Raw genomic sequence first — 18,583 nt, forward strand, 5'->3', positions numbered from 1 at the left:
GTAATCATTGGGATAGTTGAGTGCATGGCTGACATTCAGAGTTAAAAATGTTAATGACCAGGTTTATACCATGTTGACTCTTAGTTGTTTTATAAAAATCTGTTGTTAAAACATACTGATATGACCAACTCATTGACAAGTGATCATGCATATGAAACTATGCTAAAGAAAGGGAAGTGTTGACAATAACTCAGTAAAGAAGAAAGTCATGTTTGTTTATTTATTGTTTGTAAGAGAGAAATCATAATCATATTTATTTGCAGAGATTTCCCTGGACTTGGAGGTTTATTATGGGCGGTAATTACAACCAATGCAGGAAATAAGATCATTGTTTTACAATTAGTCTATATCACAATGCTTCATTAGTAGCAATCATGTGACACTGAATATAGTCTTACAGCTGCAACAAACCTCACCACCTTCTGTTCCTAGTGCAAGGCACACTTTTTCAACGTTGTCTTCTTTAATATAAACATAGAAACATGTACATAAAAAAGAAAAACCTACCCTACCCTACCAAAACACTCCACTGTACACACATTTCTGCCTGGGGGATAGGATGAGTCATATTGCTTAATGCAGTACTGGAAGGCACTCAGATACTCCAATGATAAATGCAGAATAAGACCCTATATAGAGTAAATTAGAATATAAGTTGCAGTGCTTCATCTGGTCCTGTACAACAGTTTTGCCATTATGCGAGATGAGTTACACTAGGGAGCTAAGAGAGTGATGTATTTTAAAACTGACAAGAAATCAAAACAGATCTAGACTAAACAGGTGATACTTTATTATTGTAACATACATATAGTCTTTAATGGTCTGTAACTGTCATTTGAGCAATAAATGAATAAATTAGACACCTACAAGCGGAGAGAGAAAATGAATATGGGGAATGTTTAAAGAAAGTGGCGGGGGGGGGAGGGGGAAACAAGTCCAAAATATCACACCCATTCTTTTTGTAGCCCGAACTGTAAGATAAATAACGTAATCCTTTCAGAACGAACTATTGCATACAAGTGAAGCACCATTTTCTCTGCTCTAGCATTCACTGCATTCCTATCAATAAAGGAGACTGCTTCATACAAGGTCAGCCTTCTGTAAGCACCTTTTGCAATTTCCATTGAGATAGTCTGATGTCAGCAATCTATAGCTGAGTGAATTCTTATTAGGAATTCAGTACATTCTGAAGCAAGCAACTAAATGTTTAAAAGCTTGATCCTGTCGACCACATTAGCATGAGATGAAGAAAAGTATTTTTTATATTCAGGTTCCCTGCCACTAATTTCTGTTTAATTCCTTCTCCCTTCACATAATGAACTACCACCAAACCCATTTAAAGGAAAAATCATGGATCTTCCACGACAATGCAGCCTGGAGATTTTTTCAAAAAGAAAATTGTCATCGACTGGCATAGAATCCTAGGTCCTCTCCATCCCTCATAGCAATCTGAGATTTAATGAGCCACAGATTTTTTACATTTTGTTTTTAATTTGACTTAGCATTTTATGAGGCAGAGTCTGGTAATTCACATTAATTTTTTTATAGTCATATTAACTTTCTTGCTTATATACAGAGCTTACAGTTAATAAATGCCTCTGATTTCCATAAAATATTCAGGGCAGGCCACTGTTACAATGACTTTTTTTTATCCCTACCGCTAAACTTCAATCAGTTTCAAATCTGAAGTGCATTAAATGGCTGTGTATAATGTTATAATTTGTGCTACAATAAATTTTTTATAGTTATTGCTGGTTAGGAAAGGAGCTTATACAAGAGGCATTAATTGCCATGCTTAATTATTTAAAATATATAGATTTCTTACCAGTTATTTGAATGTGTAACTCATTTACCATGCATGTAATGTTCTTGTTTAGCAAAGTGTACAAAAGGATTCCTGTCAGGCTAAACTGAAATACTGAACCGCATCAAGCAGGAAAGTGTCTTAGCATTTCAGCTCTTCTGTTTTGCTCAGAGGTTCCAAATATGCAGTTCCTGGGGTTCTTTCCACAGGATAAATGTATCCCCATTTATTAAATGGCATATCTGCACTGTGTTATGAACATCCTTTTGTTTAGACGGTGCAAAAATATCCTTGGTGAATTATGTCTCTCAGAATATTTTGAGATAGCTATAGTTTTTCTAGGACATTTGTTACTAATTTATATCTACATTTTCCCTCTTTAGGGTTTAGTTGGCAGCCCAAAGCAGTTGGAGTGTCCCTGTTGGGGTAGTTGAGGGTTCCCCTTGTCACAGGTGAATCCTCAGGTGGTGCAAAGCCAGCATAGCCAGCAGAGTGCAGGGAGAAACGGGGTAGACTTTCTGACAGGTCCTGGGCTACTGTGGCTGCTGGCTGCAGGCAGTGTGATTTAGAGGAGTCCTGAAGCTGCCGTAAGTTTCACAGGTAGTCATTTCAGCACCAACTGGCTGAGGATCAAGGTTGTGGAAAGACACATTCATGCCCCTCCTTCCCCCTACACCTTTGCTTCTCATCTGCCCTGAGTGTACACTTTTCCTGCTTGAGAGTTGAGCCCCACTGGGTTTTATGAAATATACATAACCAAGTGCAGTATCATTCTAATATCTGATATGTCCTTTAATGAGAGCCAGTCATTGCAGGGGGACAGACATGATCTAATGTGTCTTTTTCTTCAATAGCAATGATCCTGGGCCCTATGGCAGTGGTTCTCAACCAGGGGTAGGTCTACATCTGGAGGTCTTCCATGTGGTACATCAACTCATCTAGATATTTACCTAGTTTTACAACAGGCAACATAAAAAGCATTAGCAAAGTCAGTACAAACTAAAATTTCATACAGACGATGACCTGTTTATACTGCTCTATATATTACATCAGTGTTTCTCAACCTGGTGGCTGCAATTCATTTTATTATTATATGATAAAAATGAGAAAGTAAGCAATTTTTCAGTAGTAGTGTGCTGTGACACTTTTGTATTTTTATCTCTGATTTTGTAAGCAAATAGATTTTAAGTGAGGTGAAACTTGGGGTAGGCAAGACAAATCAGGTTCCTGAAAGGGGTACAGTAGTCTGGAAAGGTTGAGAACCACTGTCTTATGGGTCTGGTTTTCAGATGTACTGAGTGCCACAATTCCTCTGAAGTTTTTACACTACCTTTTTTTAAATCTAAAATGTCCCTTTGTTGCAACGAGTCATACAGTTCCACTACTGGCAGCTGTGGGGTAATGCTACTATAGTCCAGTCATCAAGAGGTCTGGCAGCTTTGGATGGGATCAAGCGCATTCAATCCAGCAGAGTCTTCAGCCCTTGGGGAGAATTACAGCTTTCCCAGATACGGTTCCCTGGGCCAGAAACAGAGTTCAAGTTGTGCCGGAATGCTCGGAAATGCCATTCCAGCACTTTTAACAGCATTGTGGTACTTGTGGCACCATCACTTACGAGTGTGTCAGAGGGTAGCTGTCCCTCTGAAGGCATCAGAGGCCCAGCCTACCTCAGACAGGCTCCACAAGAGAGATTGGGACAATCTGGGAGTTGTTAAATCACTGAGTAACTGGAGGCATTTAATTAGGCAGGGAAGCACCTGGGCATGATAAAAGGCTAAGGACCTCAGTTAGAGAGAGAGAGAGACTTCAGAAGAGAAAGGAAGCTCCAGCAGATTGGAGCTCCCAGAGAGTCCGAACCAGACAAAAGCTGTGCTGTTTGGAGAGGGAGAGAGAGAGAGAGCGAGAGTGCGCACTCGAATTAAGTGGAAGATGTGCTCCCAGCGTAAGGAGATGGAGGTAGGTGGAATATGAGCCAAACAGAAACGATGCTTCTAGGGCAGAGAACCTAAAGGGGGATCCTGGAAACAGAAAACTCCTGGTGAGCCTACCAGGCCAGGGAGCCTGGAAGAAATGCTTCAAGGGAGGAGAGAATTCACAATGGGCAGAGAGGCCGGAAAACTCTTCCTGGTGTTTGGAACAGCCTTTTGAGAGACCTTCACGGACCTGGACATCAGAGGAAAACTCCATCCAGACAGCATCAGGAGTTCAGAGACAACAGCAACCAGACAGAGCTACTGGACAGAGGCAAATACTAAACTCAAGACAAGTGACATATAGACTGGGACTGACTGAGCCCCTCAGCCAGGAAGCTGAGGTAGAAAGGTGTTGTGTATGTCTGTGTGAGGTTGTTCAGTTAAAGACTTTCTGGTAAATAAAGGAGACCCTCTGTGGAGGATGCTCTCTAATATCTCAAGCTGGTCTGGGCTTGTTTACACTCCAGGTGGAGGGAAATCAAGGCAGGATTCTCTGCTGTGCTGCTATTGACCAGAGGGACAGGAACATGTACATACTCTTTCTGCATCTTCTGTTGGCTCAGTGGAAGCTGAGGGACAGTGGCCTACAAGCAAGGATCATTCTGTCTCCAGAGGCCAGACAATGTGTGTTTTGGTTGGAAGACTGTGTGCCAGAAGAGAGGGATGTTATTGCAGGACCTGTAAGGAATAACGTTTATACTAAATACCAGCCTCTGAGATGGGGAGTGACTTTGTAGTTCAAGAAACCTGGTCCAAACAAGTGAAGTTATTTCATCAGTCTACTTAAGGGACAGCTCTTCAGGGAAGCTCTGGGCTGAGAGGGTCACCCAACTGGCCTTCAAGAAACAGATATTATATCTCCCAATTCATCTAGACAACATGACTGTAGTCTCTTACATCAATAAGCAAAGGAGCACCAGGAGCACAAGGCTAGCTCAAGAAGCAGCAGCGCCAAAGAACTGGGTGAAATAGCACCCTCTGCCAATTAAGATCAGTTGCTTAACTGCTAAACTAACCTAGCAGATGTTATATGGGAATGGGAGCTCAGGCTAGCAATTTTTCTGCTGGTGTGGAAATTATGGGTCACTCTATATGAATCTAGAAGACCCACCTGAGGTATTATGTCTAAGTTGTACATTCAGAAATGAATCAATTTAGTTTGGAAGTACCTACTAAGGAAACTGTCACCCAGGGTTAGAAGGTGGATTGCAAGATAGGAGAACTAAGCACAAATCCTTTGGAGGCAGAGCTACTCGTATCTAGGCGAATGAAATGGAGCAGCCCTTTCCAGCTGGTGATTTCCCGATGCAGAAAATTCCTTTTTCACTCTCTAACTGTGCTTTTCTTTTTATATTATACTCTCTCCACATGCCGTGCTATCACAGCTGAGATCAACAGAGACACTTGCACAGAAGCAGAGTTGGTATAAATAAGGCTGCTGAAAGGACGTTTTCTGTGAGGGCCCTCCTGCTTTGAAATTTGCTCCTTGCCACACCTTAGCCAAAAAAGGGTCTGAATCTGATGACCGTCAGGGCATGCTGCAAAGCTCGTCTTCCCTCCTTTCCCCCTAGGCACTTGACAATGGAGCCGAATAGTAAGGGTGGTGAATTGTTGGAGAAGAGGGATGGTTTTAGCTTTGTATTTACTTGGGTTGCTGGTTACGGGCCATATTGAATGGTATTGCTGTACTTGAGTTAGGTTGGAATGTTGTTTTGCATAGGGGCACTTTTAGGTTGTGTCAAAGGTGCCTTTAGTGTATCAATAGGCAGCCTTCTGTAGAGTGTGTGTGCACGTGCACATCTAAAACTGTTATTCTCTAACACTTCCATTTTCCTTTCTAACTGATATTTGTACCTGACATACTCCACTGTTTGGTTTTTTTATTATTTTTTTATTTACTGATTGGTGATGTAGATACCTATACACACTTTAAATTTCTCCAGTAGATCTACTGGATTTCACTCAATATTTATTGATGTGTTCTGTTAACTTAGTGTGCCCTACTTTATGCCTGTGTAGTTAAAATCTCTCATTACAACAAGCATGCTCTTTACACACGTGATTTTGATTTCAGTCCATTATCACAGCACTTCTGTACTTGTGCTCCACTGGTGCACATGCTGCTATGACACGATCATGGGAAATTCTTCCTACGTGTGATATCAATGCTCATTGCTGGTACAATTAACACTTGGGGATATCAGAAATGGATATCTATCAGTCTCGCATAGCTCATCAGAAAGTTGCAGAGCAAACCTTTCCGCACTGGTTTTGAATGCTGGTACCCATCATTCTCCTTCGAGTGCTTGCTCATGTCCATTCCAGGCTAGGTGTGTGTGCACCATGTGCACTGTTGCCAGAGTTTTTTCCCTTAGTGATATCTCTTGGGCCGACTCTAGCACCCTGTGGAGCTGCGCCTATATGCACCGGTATAAGGGGTGCCGCCAGCCCGCATCCTCTCAGTTCCTTCGTACAGCCTGGGATTGTTGCTGGAAGACCCTTTCTTGCTCTGACAAATCTGTCGGGACTTCAGACCATGAAACCACCACAGTACCAGCAGACTGACGGTGCCATCAACCCTGGAGTCTCTCTCTCTTCTGGTCCCTCCAACCCCAATGGGGCACCTACCAGCTCTGGCATCTGGAAGCAGGAGGGAACAGAGTGTGTCAGGTGCCTTCCCGGCACCAGGCCCCCTGGCATCATCTAGGGGCCAGCCCCACATGATCTCAGCATCCCAATCCTTGGCCATGCCACTGTTCCCTGTAATTCTGGCACCATATAGAGGTGGAAACTGTTACCACTCCACCGTGGTTGCCGAGAGAGGAATCCTCTTCGGAGTCCGAAGGGGAACCCTATGATGTACCGCCAAAAGCCCACCATCGGTACCCAGCCTATGCCCCCCCGAGCTTCAGAGCCAGTCCCACAGCAGGTACCTGGCCAGTGGGTCACTGTCGATGCAGTGGCCCTACTGGAATCCCTGGGGGTTTCCCCCAGTACTGGGGCCTTCCTCCCACTTGGTGGTTTCCGAGAGATGGGCTACTGCTCCTTTCTGCTCAGCATCGGATCCCGACTCTGGTACTGACCCCAGTGCCGAAGTCCAAGAGATGCCTCTAGGGGACGTATTTGAGGAAACGGAAGGAACCCCTTCTCTGGTGCAAGCCTTCTCCTCATCCTCCCCAGATGAGGCTGTTGCAGGTCCCAGCCCAGGATGATTTCAGGACCTTCTGAAGCGGGCCGCTTCAAACCTGGGCTTGCAGATGGAGGAGCTCAAAGAGACATCATACAGCCTTATTGATATCTTGGTTGCAGCAGCTCCATCCAAGGTGGCCCTGCCCATCAATGAGGTGGTAATGGAGCCAGTCAAGGCCCTCTGGCAAACCTCTTCTTCTCTGACCCCCGCTTCAGAGAGGACAGAGAAAGTATGATGTACCAGGAAAGCAGATTTGATTACCTGTACTTGCTCCCCTACCCTGCCCTGGGAGTCCTTGGTGGTGTCTGCAGTGAACTTCAGGCACACGCACAGCTCTGGGGAGTCTGCACGGATTTGCGGACCCTCCACCTGCTCTTGGCAAGATGGGGATACGGGCTGGGGCTGCTCTCAGCCCCCCTGAACCATGGACAGGTAGAGTGTCTGCCACAGCTCCCCAGAGCTGCCCGGGCTCCCTGGCTGGGCTCCATGCTGGAGGTGGGGCCTTGGGGAGAAGAGGAGGAGAGGAAGGGGGCAGGGTCCACCCCTGCAAAAAGTAGATGTGCCAGGCCACCCTACTTTCTAAAAGTGGGAGGGTCCTGAGCCCCCTCCCCTGATTCTGGTGCCACTGCTGCCTACTGTACACCTTCCTCCGATCCTCTTGGTTCACAAGGTTCTTCTGAAAATCAAATGGGACAAGGCAAGAATTATCCTGATAGCAGTAGTGTGACCTCGCCAGCATTGATCTGGCACAATTCTGGACCTCTTGGTGGCAGCTCCGCTTCGCCCAGACTTGATTTCACAAGACCACAGCCGGTTGCTTCACCCGAACCTTCCCTCCCTGTACCTAATTGCATGGATGCTGCATAGCTGTACCCTGAAGAACAGGCTTGCTTGGAACAGGTTCCACAGTTCTTTCTAGGTAGTAGAAAGCCTTCCACCAGGGCTACTTACTTGGCCAAGTGGAAACATTTCACTTGGTGGGCCTCCCAACGGGATCTCTCTTCATCTCTATCTTCTCTTCAGTCTATCTTGGACTGTTTGCTCAACCTAAAGCACCAGGGTCTAGCACTCTCATCTATTAAGGTTCATTTGGTTGCCGTCTCAGCCTTCCACTCCCCAGAGAATGGCAGATCATTTTTCTCTCACGACACGACAGCCCAGTTTCTCAAGGGGTTGGAAAGACTGTATCCTCTGGTTTGCGAACTGACCTACCCACCATGGAACTTAAACCTGGTCCTGTCGAGACTTAGGGGCCCCCATTCAAGCTGTTGGCATCATGCTTCCTACTATTTCTCTCCTGGAAAGTTGCCTTCCTGTTGTCAATCACCTCAGTCAGAAGGATCACTCAGATCAAGGCCCTTATGTCAGAATCACCTTACACATTGTTCTTCAGGGACAAGGTTCAACTGCGCCCCCATCCAGCTTCCTGCCAAGGGTGATGGCACAATTCCACAACAACAAGGTCATTTTGCTACCTGTCTTCTTCCCAAAAGCTCTGAGGTACGATGGCTTCATACATTGGACATTAGGCAGGCCCTTGCCTTTTGTATTGAGAGGACTAAGCCCTTCTGGAAATCCACACAGCTCTTTGCAGCAATAACAAAGAATGAGAGGGCTACCTGTGGTAACCCAAAAAATCTCTTGTCCTGGGTAACTGCCTGTATTCTGGCTTGCTATGAGCAGGTGAACATCCTGCCTCCAGCCATCGTGACAGTTCATTCCACAAGAGCCCAGGCTTCATCAGCAGCATTCCTCGCACAGGTACCAATCCAGAACATCTGCAGAGCCTGCAACCTGGTCGTTAGTTCATACCTTCACGTCCCACTACACCATCACCCAACAGGCCCAAGGTAAGATTCTTCCCAAAAGTGGGGGGGCACAAGGTCTCTTGGGCCCCTCCACTTGCCTGGGGTGGAAAGGCCTGAGAGCAGCCCCTGGCCTGTGTCTCCGCCCCGCTGGCCTACCACCCAGGGCAGGTGGAGGGTCCATGGCTCTCCACAGTTGCCCATGCTGATGTTAGCCTGACCTGGCTCTGGCTTCCAGGGTAGCCTGGAGGTGGGTCTTCAGGGGCCAAAGAGCCACAACTGGGCCATGGTAAGAGCTGCCTGGGCAGCAGTGGGGAGCCACGGACCCTATACCTGCCCTGGATGGGGGGTCCGAGTGGCGGGGACACAGGCTGGGGGCTGCTCTTACCACCCCACTGCCCTGGGCAGGTGGAAGGCCTGCAGCTCCCTACAGCTCCCTGGGCCAGGTTCCAGCTTTGGGGACGAAGAGGAGGCACAGGGGGCCAGGACCATGATGAAAAGTGGATGAGCCAGGCCCTTTTCTGGTGCCTTTTCTGGAGCCCCTGGCCCAAGACGATGCCAGTTTTGGGAGAAGAGTGTTGCAGTCAGCACATTCATTAACTTTGAGTCCACTTCCTGGGGTACCGCTTGTGAGTCACCTAGCATGGAATGGACATGAGCAAGCATTCAAAGAAGAAAAAACGGTTACCTACCTTTAAAAACTCTTGTTCTTTGAGATGCGTTGGTCCTGTTCGTTCCATGACCCACTCTCCTCCCCCTCTGTCGGAGTTGAATGGCAAGAAGGAACTGAGATGGCATAGGGCCATTGGTGCTTCTTATATTGGCGCATACACATGCAGCCCAACAGATATCAGTAAGGGAAAAATCGCTGGCAACAGCACATGTGGCATGTACACACCTAGCACGGAATGGGTATGAGCAACACATCTCAAAGAACAACAGTTACGAAAAGTAAGTAACTGTGTTTTCTTTTTTTTAAACCCTTATTACTCTTTGAGGATACAGACTATATCTGTCATTCTACTTTTTCCTCCTCAGCTTTCTGGTACAAAAAATGTGCCTGGCTAAGGCATTTGGAAGTTACTTGCAGAGTACAAGAACAAATGAATCAAATAAAATGAAGACCAGTGTAAAACCGGTGTGAACTAGAATAAGGTTGGGAATCGACTATCTGCTTGCGGACCTATTAGTCTTGCCGAGCTGACACAACCCTCTCCACGGTCCTGGGCAGGCTCTCTGTGGCTTCCCAGTGCCCTTGCAAAACAGAAATGTAGAGTTTCTTCTATTGTTCAGGCTCTGAACGGGGAACTGCAGTTGATTCCCCTGGTTATCTTTGTAAATCCTAAATTGTAACATCACAGCTACAATAATTCACCACATTTATTTTATCTTCTGAGCTTGTGATGTTTTCCTTAGCAATGAAAATATTATTAGCTCATGTATCATGAGCTAATATCATAATTTTAAATCTATATGCATATCCTATTGTTAATATGAAGTGTGATAGGTCTGTGTTGTAAAGATCAGGTTCACCTCTGAGCTTCCCCAGAGTTCAGGGGAGTTCAGATCCAGGGTGTTTGTTCAGGTCTATCTCTCTTTATCCTTCCTCCGCTACATAACGTAGCGTGTGTATAACTGTAATTAGAAACAAAGGAAACAAAATTGAACATAATGAGACATTTAAAATCCATTAAAAGGTTTACTCTGGAAATGGTATGTGAGCTTTGAAAGCTATTCTTAGAAGCAGAATTTAGGTGCAGTTCAGTTGTTGCGCCACACAGTGTCACAACTGGTCTTTACGTCTACTCAGTATTTCTTTCTGGTTGTAGATGAAGGTATTTACAAAGCTGGTGAAAAACGGTCTGAAATGTGGGGGGCAGCAGAAATCCAGGAAGATGAAGACACTCAGGTAGAGGTTCCAGTGGATCAGGTAATCTTTAAGCTTTGAACGAATGACTAATGTGGAAAACAAATCTTGTGTTTTTCTTTTGTCACTTCCCTTGATGCCGGCTGCATTTTTTTTACAGGGTTCATTTGTAACGTTCATTGGTACAGCATTGTATACAAGATTGCACTGCTTTTGAATACATTCTCTTTCCTTGAATGCTTTCTGAGTTCCAGTTATTTGTTTCTGTCAAGAGATAGGCCTCTCCAGCATGCTCTCTTGTTTCTGTGCCTGCACATGTTCTTTTAACCAATTACCAGACTTAGGTTGGTTCAAAACCCAACCCCCACACCTCTTTGTGCGGTCTGATTTATTAAGTCTTTCTCTAAAAGGTGACTTACCCTGTTAGTAACCCCAGGTCACCTCACTCTGGGTCCCTATAAGAGTCCAAGTCAGCTCTTCATCATGGTTCAGGAGACAACCCCACCCCTGACTGTCTTCTCTATCAATAACCCCTAGGCCTCTCATATATGTATAGGCCCTTTAAAACCTTACTGGGCCAAATCACATGGTGGGATGGGTTGACCATTAGGTACCACTGCCCTTAAGAGGGCACACCGCCCCATCACAGTTTCCTATGTATCAGTGCAAAGTCCTTGCACTCCCAAAATCTACTCAAATACCCCCCAAGTCTTCAGAGGATGTTTACTGTAAAAAGAAGCCCGTGTCCTGAGGTGAAGTGTACAGCATTGTTTCCAGTAACCATGCCCTCACCCCGCTTATTTGCGCCTTGTCTACATTTGAAAGGGTTTGCCCGAATAGCGGTACTGGTAGAGTTTTACAAGCAGCCCCACTAGCAGAGAAGCTGCTGATACTGGAAAGGGTTGTTTTCCTGGCATAGCTTAAACTAGTTCCCAAAGAGAATAAGCTTTACCAGCAAAAAAGACTTTTAAAGTGTAGACCATCCCTCAAGATGCCTAGAAAACATCAGTAGTTTACTAAGACTGAGGAAGGGTGAATAAAGGGGATCTGCTGGTCTCCACCCACCCACCCCAGAAAGCTTCTTGGGAAGTACCTGCCATTTGGTACCATCTGGTATACTTCAAAAGACAAAGCAATCACTGTTGTATAATACTTTAACATTCTACTTTTTTTAAACTGTAATTGATGTCTCCCTTGCATTTGTTCTTTCTCTTTTCCCTTCCTTAGCCCCACTTTTCTTTCTCTTGCATGTCTGGGTATCCTTTTTCTCTTCCTTCATCTTCTTCATTTTTCCCTGCATTGTGTTCTCTTCCTCCTTCCTCATGCTTTCACTCTCTCTCCCCTCCCCCTTTCTTAAGCCCTCACCTCTCCCGCTATTACTCTTTCTTAGCGTAACACTTCAATCCTTCCCTAAAATCCCAAATCTACTCCCCTGGCTCACCCACAAAAACTGCCGAGGTTGCTGTACATTACAGCGATCTTGATTAAGACACCTATGGACCACTAGCGCAGACTGTCCAAAGCATAGTATGTTCCAGCAATAATCCTTTCCCCCATATTGCTGAAGAAAGGCAGAACTGGGCTGCTCCACTCAGCCTTATGCCAGCAGGCGGAGCCCTGCTCTGTCAGAAGGATTCCCTACTGCAGGGGTTGGCAACCTTTCAGAAGTGGTGGGCTGAGTCTTCATTTATTCACTCTAATTTAAGGTTTCGCGTGCCAGCAGGGCCGTCCTTACCCATACACAAAGAATGTAGCTGTGTAGGGCACCAGGAAATCCAGCTGCGTGCTGCTCCAGCCTCTGCTCCGGCTCTTCCCCAGGCTCCCGCCCCTGTTCTGCTCGAGCCCCGCCTCTTCCCGCCCTCGCCCCGCCCCCACTCCCCTGAGGACTCCAGAAGCGGTTGGGCGTGCACTCACTGGTAAGTGGAGCGACCCGGCTCCAGCCTGCTCTGCTCCCCTGGCTCCCAGCCGTGCCGCTGGCGAGTGCTGGGGGGGGGGGGCGGTTCCCCCTCGCCCCAAGCCCGGGAGCCAGGGAAGCAGAGCAGCCTGGGGCCTCAGGCCTCTGCAGGCAGGAGAGTGGGGGCTGGCCCCAGGCCTCCGTGGGGGATGGGGGCTGGCCGCTTCCTGCGGGAAGTGGAGTGACCCGGCCCCAGCCTGCTTCGCTCCCCTGGCTCCCAGGCTTGGGGGGAGGGGGGGAACCACCCCCCCAGCCCTTGCTGGCAGCACAGCTGGGAGCCAGAGAGCGGAGCAGGCTGGGGCGGGGTCGTTCCAATTCATGCAGGAAGCTTCCAGCCCCTGTCCCTCACGGAGGCCTGGGGCCAGCCCCCCATCCCCTCCCCGTGGAGGCCTGGGGTGGGGCCCCACACAGTCCCCCTTATGGAGGCCTAGGGCCAGCCCCCCCCACTCCCGCCCATGGAGGCCTGGGACCCCACAGCACCCCCCCCCCACGGGGGGCTGCGTAGGGCACCAAAATAGCTAGGGACGGCCTTGCATGCCAGTTATACATTTTAACATTTTTTAGAAGGTCTCTCTCTATAAGTCTGTATTATATAACTAAACTATTGTTGTATGTAAAGTAAACAAGGTTTTTAAAATGTTTAAGAAGCTTCATTTAAAATTAAATTAAAATGCAGATCTTATTAGTTTAGTGCAGTGGTTCTTCACCTGGGGTGCACGCACCCTCTGGGGGTGTGAGATGCCCTTTCTGGGGGTGCGAGAAATGTGAGATTTTTTTAGAAGGTAAATCATGGAAAACACAAATTAAGCACAGGCACATAAGTGCAACTACTTGGTTTCATCAAACCTATGTATTTATTAACATTATACATTTGTTAACGATTACTGTAATATACAAAGTTTTTCAGTTTTTAAGCTAATTGTAGTGTAATTTTTGATAAGGGGTGCGAGAACATATTTTGAAAACCAAAGGGGTGCAGGCTGCAGTAAAGGTTAAGAACCACTGGTTTAGTGTGATTCTTGCCCTTGCTTTTCCTTGCTGAGTTTTCCACTGTCTGGCATGTATTTGGATACTTTAAGCTGCAAACAAGCTTCTGAGTGATCAGTTGTTAACCAAGAGGGACTGAGGACAGATTTCATGTGCGAAAATACCTGTTCGCACAGCTTTGTGGATCCAAATGCTGAAAGCATTGCAAACGCAATTTTCTTCAAACAGTTACATTTCAGTGGCAGGGACGTCCAGCAGGTCAGAATAGAGGCCCATGATCTCTCTTGGTAGTTTCAAATGCACTCCGCAGATCTACAAACTTTGATGCCCACAATTCTGAGCTTTTTAACTGAATGAGCTGCTTTTTGAAATCTTCAACACCCATCCACTGAAATACAGACGAATCCAAGTCACTTGAACTTTTCAGGTTTAATTAGAAAAGAAAGCATTGGGCCAAATTGCTGGAAATCTTGAAATCTGTCAGAAAATTCTGATTCCAGTTCTTGCATGTACATTCCAATCTCATCGACACTGACAGTGCAACGTGTTGAAAGCTCTTTTATGTGTTGGAAGTAGCAGAAAGTAGAAGTTTGAATATCCCGAGAAAAAACTGCTAGTTTTACAACAAATGCCTTCCAAGCTTCATAAAGATCCAGAATTGTTTGCCCTCACCCTGGAGACAAAGGTTAAGTTCATTTAGGTGAGTGTTGATGTCAATTAGAAGCATGAGTTTACACAGCCATTTGTCATCATCCAGTTTGGGGTAGTTTTGTTCTTTTTCCTACAAAAAGGCCTTGATTGCTTCAAAACAGTTTACAAAACACACCAAATCCTTGCCACAACTTAGCTACCGAATGTTGCTGTGAAGTGGAATGTCGTTATAAGCACTGTCCATTTCTTCTAGCAGTGCTTGAAACTGTCTGTGAGTCAAAGAAGATCGAGCAACAAGGAAATTCACAATTCACACGGCTGTATTCATCACATTATTAAGTTCTGAATTAGAAATTTTAGCACACAGGCACTTTTCTTGATGGATGATACAGTGAAATTTGACAGTCGGACGGCCAATTTGATCTTCAGGTATCTTTACAAATCCCTTCTGTTTTCCGACCATGGCAGGAGCACCATCTGTTGTCACACAAAATATTTTTCTGATGTCAACTCCTCATTCTTCAAAGTGGTTAACAAAACTTTCCACTATATCTTCCCCCTTTGTTGTGCCATGCAGGGGTTTTAGGCAACAAAGTTCCTCTTGGATTTCATCAGAAGCACAATATCTCACAACAACTGCTGAACGTGGAATGTCGTTTATATCCATGCTCTCATCAACTGCAACGCTAAACACTGCTGTGTCTTTTAATGCAGTCGTCTGCTTTTCCTTAATGTTTTCTGCCATTTCGCTTATGCGTCTTGCAACTGTTCTGGCAGAGACAGGCAGTTTTTTTATTCTAGATATGATCGAATCTTTATTTGGCAAATCATTGAACAAAATCTCCGAACTGTTGAGAAAAACTTCTTTTATATATTCCCCACCTGTAAACGGCTTTCCGTTTTTTTGCAATGCACTGTGCAATCTTGTAACTTCCTTCTGTAGCTTGATTTTTACTTACACTTAAGATTTTAAAAACACTGCTTTGCTTCTCATATCCTGCTACTGCCTTCTTGATTAATTCAGTCTTGTCTACTTCCTCAAGAAAGGTTTTCTCGTGCTTTGTTTCAAAATGTCGTTGAACACTTGATGTGTGACAAACAACACTTTCACAACAAAAAGCACAAATTGCACGGTCCTTCTTTTGAATAAATCCAAATGTGTCTGTCCAAGAAGGCTGAAATGAACGGACATCTAACTTTGCTTTCCTAGGAGCTGCCATTTTGTCAAATGTTCCCCTCAACTCTCAGTGGGAAAAGAAATGGCGACAGAGGACACGCACAAGGTCAAACGTGGTCTGATATAAGCAGCAAACCAGGACTTAAAAATATCCCAGTGGCCTGGAAAAAAATTTAAGATGGGGGTGCTGAGCTGTGCCCCCTATTGCCCCTGTCTGCACCCCTCACTGCCCTAGGCTGGGGTCAGTGGGCCACAGCTGGGGGCGGCTGCAGAACTCTGGGCCTAGGCCAGGAGCAGAGCCTTGGGCTGGCTGCCGGTACCCCAGGCCAGCAGCAGGCTGAGCGGGGCCGATGGCCAGGACCCCAGCTGGCAAGGGGCCCGTGGCTGGCCGGGGGTTCTGTTCACCCAGGCCGGCACCGGGTTGAGCGGGGCTGGTGGCTGGGACCCCGACTGGCAAGGGGCCAGCGGCTGGAACTCCAGACCGGCAGTGGGCTGAACGGCTCAGTCCGCTGCCGCTCTGGGGTTCCGTCCGCCGGCTTCTGCCAGCCAGGGTCTCAATCACCGGCCCTGCTCAGCCTGCTGCTGGCCTGGGGTTCCGTTCACTCAGTCCGGCAGCAGGCTGAGCGGGGCCAGTGGCTGGAACTCCAGACCGTCTGCGGGCTGAGTAGGGTGGCGGACAGACGCCCAGACTGGCAGCGGCTCACCTGCTGGCAGTCTGGAATTCCGTCGGCTCCTGCTAGCTGGGGTCCTGGCCACCAGTCCCACTCAGCCCGCTGCCAGCTGGGGACCCCGGCTGGAAGCAGTATGCCAGTAAAAATCGGCTTGCATGCCGCCTTTGGTACGTGTGCCACAGGTTGCCAACCCCTGCCCTAGTGCATAGATCCACCTGGGTTCTGGTCCCTCTGTGCCAGCGGAGCAATGTAAAGGGGCTAGATCACTGTCCAGAATCAGGGCCAGGATTCTTGCAGTCTTGCACCACATTAGATTGCCTCTGAATGGCAAAATAGGCTCATGTCTATTTGATTTTGTTAAATCTGTACGTACAGTGCTGGAACTGAAGTGGAAAACATGATATTTAGTTGTCCCACTGTTTCCTAAGTAGAGTTTTATGAAATTGGCAGAGCTCGTTATGTTTTATAGACACTATTTCCTTTTACCTAGTTTGGAAAAGCATGGTATCCACCTCATTGTGTTTTTTTAAAATTAAAATTTTATGTCTTGAGCCAGCTCTGCAAGTAAGTAGATCTTTATGTCCCTGAAGTAGAGAATAGACCTGGTGAAACTCTTTGCTGCAAACATATCCCTTCCCTGTTTATGAATTACTCATGAGCCAGTCCTGATTTACTTCTCATGTATGTATAAGTATTTGCCAAAAGTGTGGACAAATAGTTTTTAGTAGGGCTGTCAAGTGATTAAAAAAATTAATCGTGGTTAATCACACCGTTAAACAATAATAAATAATACTATTTATATAAATATTTGTATGTTTTCCACATTTTCAACTAGATTGATTTCAATTACAACACAGAATACAAAGAGTACAGTGCTCACTTTATATTTATTTTTATTATAAATATTTGTACAGTGAAAATAAAAGAAACAGTATTTTTCAGTTCACCTAATACAGGTACTGTAGTAAATAATCATAAAAGTTGAGTGTACAAATGTAGAATTATGTACAAAAAACCTGCATTCAAAAATAAAACAATGTAAAACTTTACAGCTTACAAGACTTACAAGACAAGTTTTTAAGATCAGGCTTGACAAAGCCCTGGCCGGGATGATTTAATTGGGGATCGGTCCTGCTTTGAGCAGGGGGTTGGACTAGATGACCTCCTGAGGTCCCTTCCAACCCTGATATTCTATGATTCTAGGACTACTCAGTCCTACTTCTTGTTCAGCCAATCGCCCAGACAAACAAGTTTGTTTACATTTACAGGACGTAATGCTGCCCGCTTCTTGTTTACAATGTCACCTGAAAATGAGAACAGACATTCTCATGGCACTGTTATAGCCAGCGTTGCAAGATATTTATGTGCCAGATGCACTAAAGATTCATATGTCCCTTCATGCTTCAACCACCATTTCAGAGGACATGCATCCATTGCTGATGGTGGGTTCTGCTCGATAACAATCCAAAGCAGTGCAGACTGACGCATGTTCATTTTCATCGTCTGAGTCAGATGTCAACGGCAGAAGGTTGATTTTCTTTTTTGGTTTGGATTCTGTAGTTTCCGCATTGGTATGATGCTCTTTTAAGACTTCTGAAAGCATGCTCCACACCTTGTCCCTCTCAGATTTTGGAAGGCATTTCAGAGTCTTAAATATTAGGTCGAGTGCTGTAGCTATCTTTAGAAATATCACATTGGTACTTTCTTTGTGTTTTATCAGATCTGCAGTGAAAGTGTTCTTAAAACAAACAACATGTGTTGGGTCATCGTCCGAGACTGCTATAACATGAAATATATGGCGGAATGTGTGTAAAACACAGAGCAGGAGACATACAATTGTCCCGCAAGGAGTTCAGTCTCAAATTTAATTAACATCATCAGCATGGAAGCATGTCCCCTGGAATGGTGGGCAAAGCATGAAGGAGCATACGAATGTTTAGAATATCTAGCATGTAAATACCTTGCAACACTGGCTACAAAAGTGCCATGTGAATGTCTGTTCTCACTTTCAGATGACATTGTAAATAAGAAGCGGGCAGCATTATCTCCCGTAAATGTAAACAAACTTGTTTCTTTTAGCGATTGGCTGAACAAGAAGTAGGAGTGAGTGGACTTCTAGGCTCTAAAGTTTTACATTGTTTCGTTTTTGAGTGCAGTTATGTAAAAAAAATGTACATTTGTAAGTTGCGCTTTCACAGTAAAGAGATTGTACTACGGTACTTGTATGAGGTGAATTGAAAAATACAATTTATTTTATCATTTGTACAGTGCAAATATTTGTAATAAAAATAATATAAAGTGAGTACTGTACAATTTATATTCTGTGTTGTAATTGAAATCACTATAATGTAGAAAAACATCCAAAATATTTAATAAATTTCAATTGGTATTTTATTGTTTAACAGTGTGATTAAAACTGTGATTAATCATGATTAATTTTTTTTAGTTAATCGTGTGAGTTAATCAGCAGTCATAGTTTTTAGCATATGGGGACTGTTTGTCTT

At 45.3% G+C, this 18,583-nt stretch overlaps 1 protein-coding gene across 5 annotated transcripts in view; it reads left to right on the forward strand.

Annotated features, from left to right (window-relative positions):
- Positions 1–18,583, forward strand: part of DCDC2 (doublecortin domain containing 2) — a 237,775-nt gene that overhangs the window by 108,574 nt on the left and 110,618 nt on the right. For all 5 annotated transcript variants that reach the window (XM_073331884.2, XM_073331883.2, XM_078851592.1 and 2 more), the window contains exon 11: positions 10,602–10,702. In XM_073331884.2, the coding sequence (XP_073187985.1) occupies positions 10,602–10,702 (101 nt within the window). The remainder of the gene's footprint in view (positions 1–10,601; positions 10,703–18,583) is intronic.

The sequence above is a fragment of the Lepidochelys kempii genome, chromosome 2, assembly GCF_965140285.1.
Source record: "Lepidochelys kempii isolate rLepKem1 chromosome 2, rLepKem1.hap1, whole genome shotgun sequence".
Lineage (NCBI taxonomy): Eukaryota > Metazoa > Chordata > Testudines > Cheloniidae > Lepidochelys > Lepidochelys kempii.